Here is a 6,437-nt window from a genome sequence, read left to right on the forward strand (position 1 = left end):
TATTCTATTCTATTCTATTCTATTCCCAACATTCATGATTTTACTAGTAACCATAGTTTTTGGTTGTATTTGTAGTAAAACCATAGTAACCACAAATGTACTGTGCTGGTCTCACCACACCAACAAAACCATGTTTAATTTTCCTAGGACATTGATTCATAAGTAGTGTGTATACAAGTTGTTTCCATTTCTTTGAAACAAAAAAAATAATTGCATATAAATTTTACAGGTTCAATTATAATAGGTATGTAAAATAGGTATGTAAAACACTACTGATAATAACTTTAAAACAGATTAAAAAATCAATGTTTTGATATTAAACATGCAAATGCTCTATTAAAATATGTCAGGTATGCTATTAAAATATTTACTTAAAATATCAGGGAGTACTTCAAGTAAATATTTTAAGTCAAAGGGGTTAAGCTGACAAAAAAAGTTTGAAAACCCCTGTCCTAGAATAATGAAGCGTAGATATTCATAAGAATAACGTTGACGACACCCACTGAGCAGTCAGGGTAGTGCACTTAAAAAAACTCTTTAAACGCGTTGTAAACCAGGTTTTGTAATCATCCAATCAGATCGCGCGGTGCTATCAACGCCTACGACGTTCCGACATGTTGCAGCGGTTCTTTTCAGCCATTACGAGTGTGGCCAACTTGAAATGTTTAGTGTGGCACGGTAAAAATAAATAAATATAAAATGCAAATTTTAGATACTTCCTTTCTTTTGGTCAAATTAACATTTATATATGTAATTGTGAAGTATAAGGTTTTATTTAAGATGATGCTTGTATAAAAAATGTATGCAGAATGCCACACAAAACATGGCGGATGCGTTGCGCTAATGCGTGCCTGTTCCAAGCGCAGAAGCTCTAAATATACGTAACGTGAGTGTTGCGTCTGAAAGCGAGATCATCTGATCGAAAAGGTGAAGGTACAGTGTTTCCTTATATTAGCCTTCAGTATGACTTCATGACATGCACCTTTGAGATAAGAACGAGGATGTTTAAACTTAGTGTATGTGCTATAGAGTTGTGTGAGAGTATATGCTGCATGCAGGTTATGTAACGTAAACACGTCCACAGTACGTTTAGTAAGTGACGTTGTGTAACCATGCATGCACCTTCAATAGAACGACATTTTTAACGTACGATGCTAAAGATAAATGGGGTTTAGTAAGTAGGCATATTTATCAAAATAGACATTATAGGTAATTTAACTCTCGAGTTCAGTTCAGACTTTGTACGACACATTTAGTCATTTCGCTTGGCTTAAAGTTCAGGTCAGACTTACACATGCGTAAATGTTTATTAAAGTGAAAATGACTACGTTTTGTATTATGTAAATGCATACAATTTTATTTAAACAGTTGCTAATTCAGGACTATTATACAGTATTGTGGTATACTGACAATTTGTTTAATTGGTGTGAGTTTATGTATATGTGTATATATTATATATAGTTTTCAGATTTGGAGAAAATGGCTTTAAGAACAGCTCTCTCACGATTACTGGTGAACTCACAGAGATGTTCTGTGGTCTCTGTGTCACGAACCCAGGGCACCTCAGCATCTGTACCACAAGGTTAGAATTAGATCACTACTTCACAATTTCAAGTGACTGTAGCCATGACTTAAAAGTAGACAAAAGCAGAAAAGATTTTTACCACACATTTATGATTTCAGAACTAATTACTGTATCCCATTTTTTTCGTAGAGGCAGAGGAGCCAAAAAAATCAACCAAAAATCGTAAATATGTTTTATATCATCAATTTTTCACCCTCAAGTTGTTAAAAACCTGTATAAGTCTCTTTCTTCAGTGGAACACAAAATAAGATATTTTGAGAAATGTCTCTGTGGTTTTGTGTTCATACAATGGCAGTCAATAGGGTCCAGAGTATCAACATTCTTCAAAATATCATCTTTTGTGTTCTGCATAAGAAAGAAAGTCATCCGAGAATTGGAATAACATGAAGGTGAATAAATAATGAAAAAAAATCATTTTAGGGTAAACCGTACCTTTAACATGTTGTAGTCTATTTTAGCTATAAATCATTTTTTCTTGTTACTTTTAGCTACGGTCGAGTTTAACTGGCTTGATGCTTTGGATCTGGAGGGCCAGCTCACAGAAGATGAGATCATGATCAGAGACACTTTCCGCACCTACTGCCAGGAGAAACTCATGCCCCGGATCCTCCTTGCCAACAGGAACGAAGGTGAGTGAAATGTGAGAGAACACAACACCGGGATGTATTCTGCCGCAAGATCAGGCATTCATCTGTGCCTCTGGGTTCCAGTTTTTCATCGGGAGATTGTGAACGAAATGGGAGAACTTGGTGTCCTTGGACCTACCATTCAAGGTACATTAAAACACTGGCCACCATTGAGACTGTATGCTATGTTGTCTGCGTACAATATTACTTAGATCTCTTTTGTTGTAGGTTACGGATGTGCCGGCACCAGTTATGTGGCATACGGTCTGATCGCCCGGGAAGTGGAAAGAGTGGACAGCGGATACCGTTCCGTCATGAGTGTTCAGTCCTCACTGGTCATGCATCCCATCAATGCCTATGGAACAGAAGCACAGAAGCAAAAGTACCTGCCTAAACTGGGTTAGTCAAATCTGAATCTCGGTGTACATTTCAAAATGTGTGGAAAATGTGACACCATGCTAAACGTGTAGCGTGTTCATTTTGCCCAGCTCGAGGAGAGATTCTGGGTTGTTTTGGACTTACAGAACCAAACCATGGAAGTGATCCTGGCAGCATGGAGACCAAGGCCAAATACAACCCCTCCAGTGGTACCTATTCCATCAGTGGAGCGAAAACATGGTAAATGCCACGGAATAGTTTGCAATTTTGGTTTAGTCAGGATCTTCTTTGGTGATAGTATATTCATTGAGAAAAAATATGGGCGGGGCTTAGTTTTATATATCGGAGCAGAACCAGGTTATTGGACAGGAGGGGTTATAAAAAGAAAAGAAAGAGGGATTCAGAGTACAAGTTTGTAAGAGAAAATATGTTGTTTATTTGGACTGGATTAACGTCCACTCATGAATCAGTCACATATACAGCCGCGGCGACGAAAAAGTAAAGCGAGCATTTCAAAATTATTTTCATAGTGTTTATGAATTTACTATAGGTATGTGTTTAGGTAAAATGATCATTTTTGTCTGCGAACTCCTAACAATATTCCTCCCAATTTGTAAATACAAAGATTGTTTCTATTCGCATAAATTGGAGAAACATGTAAAAATAACAGAAGAGATGCTCTGTATTTTTTCAGACCTCAAATACTGCAAAGTATTGCAGTTTTAATCAATACAACAGTAAATACAGTATGTACATGTATTTAGGAAAAGTTGACTTAAAATAACAACAGTCTTTCAGAAAACTGCTTTGTCAGAGTCCTAAATGTACAGTGAAGTTGCACAACATCAGGTGATTTCATCAGTCTTGTCTCTTATGTAAGAGACATGGTCCATATTTAGATTTTGTAACTTCACCTCTACAGGGTATTTGTCCCTCACTGCACTGAAATCTGCCGACCATCTGTTGACTTAACAATCAGGAATGCAACATGAAGTCCGATCTGAAATCGCAGTAGAAGATTAATGTAATATGTAAAGATTTAAATCTATACAGATCAGAAGTCAGTGGAATGGATGAATGTCTATGCACCTGTGACTGAGGAAAAAACCTTTCTGGAATTGATCCAAGATGAGCTCCCATTCCATAGATGAATAATCCAGTACCTCAGAAATGACGTAGTTTTGTAGTAATGACGTAGTATAGCTGGTTCCCTCGACCAAAAGCCTATGCATTTTTCCCATAGACTTTTGGAAGATCGCAAGAAATAAGCTCTGTGATTAAGAGAGGTTTACGATGTTTACACGTATTGTCGATCAAGATCATATTTACAAATGAACACCACATTTGTTACTTTTGAAGCCAAAATACAATCGGCAGAAGTAAAAAGCTAACACGATGCTATAAACAGCCTCCCTATACTGACCACCAGAGCACTGGTAACAAAACTGACCTCAGCTCCGAATAAAAACCTGACTAAGTGTTATTTTTTCTGTGAACAGGATCACTAGCTCCCCATATGCTGATATCTGTGTGGTGTGGGCCAAATGCGACGATGGCCGAGTGCGAGGCTTTATTCTCGAGAGGGGAATGAAGGGGCTGAGCACACCCAAGATTGAGGGCAAGTTCTCCCTCAGGGCATCAGCCACTGGCATGATCCTCATGGATGAAGTCGAAGTGCCTAAAGAAAACTTGCTACCACATGTGTCTGGCCTTAATGCGAGTATATTTGAGAATATTTACTGTTGATGGACAATAACGATCAATTGTCCAGAACACCCTTGCAATTTTATAGCAATGCGTATTGATTGTATACTTGTGTTTTTGTAGGGTCCCTTCGGGTGCCTGAATAATGCACGATATGGCATCGCATGGGGTGCACTGGGTGCCGCAGAATTTTGCTTTCATGCCGCCCGTCAGTACACCTTGGACAGGTGAGCAAATGTCTTTTACTGTGTTCCTGTACCTTAGCAATTCCCATCATATAGCTTTGATTTACAAAAACTGTAAAACGTAAACCCCAAATGCACTATGAACGCATCTGCCAAATGCATAGATGTAAATACAGTCACGTGAACTGCTTACAGATATCAAAGTATGTATGTATGAATGAATGTTTTTCATACCATTTAGAATCCAGTTTGGAGTTCCTCTGGCCAGAAACCAACTCATGCAGAAAAAAATGGCGGACATGCTGACGGAGATCACGATCGGACTCCAGTCTTGTTTACAGCTGGGCAGACTCATCGACGAAAAGAAGTGAGAAAAAGCGCTTGCTTAACCTGCAGGTTTCCTAGCTTTGCATAAGATATGGTTAAACATGCTACATGGCGTTTAAAAGAATGTAGTGCATTGTCCTAATGGAACCAAGTGTAAATACACCACACAGCTCACTGAATTTTCTAACGCAGATACACACCAGAGATGATCTCCATGCTGAAACGCAACTCCTGCGGTAAAGCCCTGGACATCGCCAGACAGGCCAGAGACATGCTGGGTGGAAACGGAATATCAGACGAGTATCACGTCATACGCCACGTCATGAACCTAGAGGCGGTCAATACGTATGAAGGTAAGACGACTGGGTGACTGGGAAGGATGTGGGTCGTTATGGAAGCCCGTTTCCGCCAGGGTTGGGAATTTTTTTTAGCTTTAAAAGTCATAATAATGACTTAGTATCTCATAATAATGTAAGTTTCTAATATGTTTCTCATTATTTTGAGATACTAAGTCATAATAATGACTTATAAAATCTAAAAAAAATTCCAACCCTGGCGGAAACGGGCTTCCATAGGGTCATAACAAAAACGCACTAAAAAAATTATTCACTGTGGCTGAAATCTGCCAAATGCATTGATGCAAATGTGTAGATTTGGCCAGCAGAGGCCAGTATAAGCTTTAATGTGGCTCTCAGCCACTTGATGCTTGAACCCTTGTTTTAGATTTGTAAAAACCTTATTTAAGACATAACAGTTTTGTCTTTCTGCCCCACAGGTACTCATGACATTCATGCTCTGATCTTGGGCAGAGCCATCACTGGACTCCAGTCATTCACTGTTGGGAAATAAATCTCTTTCTAAATACGGCTGTGATGGACTTTTAGACTCTCTCGCTGTCTGTAATGACATAACATCTATACATATGTATTGCTGTATGCTTTCAAACAGTATGAAAATATGATTGTAATTTCTGCAAGTTTAGTAAATGGGTCCATTTGAAGCTCTTTGTTCGTAATTACAAAATGGTTATAGCATCAATTCACTCAGAAATAAAAACGATCATTAATTACTCTGACCTTACGTTCAGTAAGTAAAGTTACTTTATAGCACTTTAAAAATATTTTTTTAAAACAAAATTAAAGTTTGGTCAGGTATACTCAACATCCTGTTTGCATTGTAGTCGGTTGGGACCCACTGCGTAGGATTACCGAGCTCTTGTAAATTTTGTTGTATTTATGGATTTGACTTTAAAAAATAAACTGATTTCAGGATTATGTGCTTTCATTCGAACTAAAAATAATGTGTGGTATTTCAACAATAAATGATGTACCTTACGTGTAACGGAGCGGATTTTTGTCGGATGTCCGTGAGATCAGCCCGATTTATATTTCACCTGAGGTGACCCGCGCGCGCGCAATGATGAGATGGAATCGACCAATCAGCGCGCTGCGAGAGTAAAGATCATTACCGCTGCGCTGGATGAGGGGAAGTCACTTACATCACTGCCCATCAAACGAAGTGTCCGCTTTTAAAGTATCGTTTCTAAAGTAAATTTAAACGAAAACCTTTTTCTTTTAATTTGTGGCATATGCGTCTTATATTTTGTTAGTTTGTTTCTACTAATTAACAATA

The 6,437-nt window shown here is 38.2% G+C and overlaps 1 protein-coding gene across 3 annotated transcripts; it reads left to right on the forward strand.

Annotated features, from left to right (window-relative positions):
* The first annotated feature begins 825 nt into the window (after positions 1-825).
* gcdha (glutaryl-CoA dehydrogenase a) lies at positions 826-6,146 on the forward strand. Of its 3 annotated transcripts, none has more exons than XM_057338872.1 (12): positions 826-933; positions 1,462-1,582; positions 1,715-1,747; positions 2,074-2,214; positions 2,296-2,358; positions 2,440-2,610; positions 2,700-2,829; positions 4,089-4,305; positions 4,417-4,520; positions 4,720-4,845; positions 4,998-5,158; positions 5,581-6,146. In XM_057338872.1, the coding sequence occupies exons 2-12, from the start codon at positions 1,480-1,482 to the stop codon at positions 5,652-5,654; spliced, it is 1,323 nt and encodes a 440-aa protein (XP_057194855.1). In that variant the 5' UTR covers positions 826-933; positions 1,462-1,479; the 3' UTR covers positions 5,655-6,146. The 3 variants fall into 3 exon arrangements, with proteins under 3 accessions (XP_057194855.1, XP_057194856.1, XP_057194857.1); XM_057338873.1 differs by having other exon boundaries at positions 843-927; XM_057338874.1 differs by lacking the exons at positions 826-933; positions 1,462-1,582; positions 1,715-1,747 and adding an exon at positions 1,956-1,974.
* The last annotated feature ends 291 nt before the right edge of the window (positions 6,147-6,437 follow it).

Source organism: Triplophysa rosa, linkage group LG7 (assembly GCF_024868665.1).
Source record: "Triplophysa rosa linkage group LG7, Trosa_1v2, whole genome shotgun sequence".
NCBI classification, from domain to species: Eukaryota; Metazoa; Chordata; class Actinopteri; order Cypriniformes; family Nemacheilidae; genus Triplophysa; species Triplophysa rosa.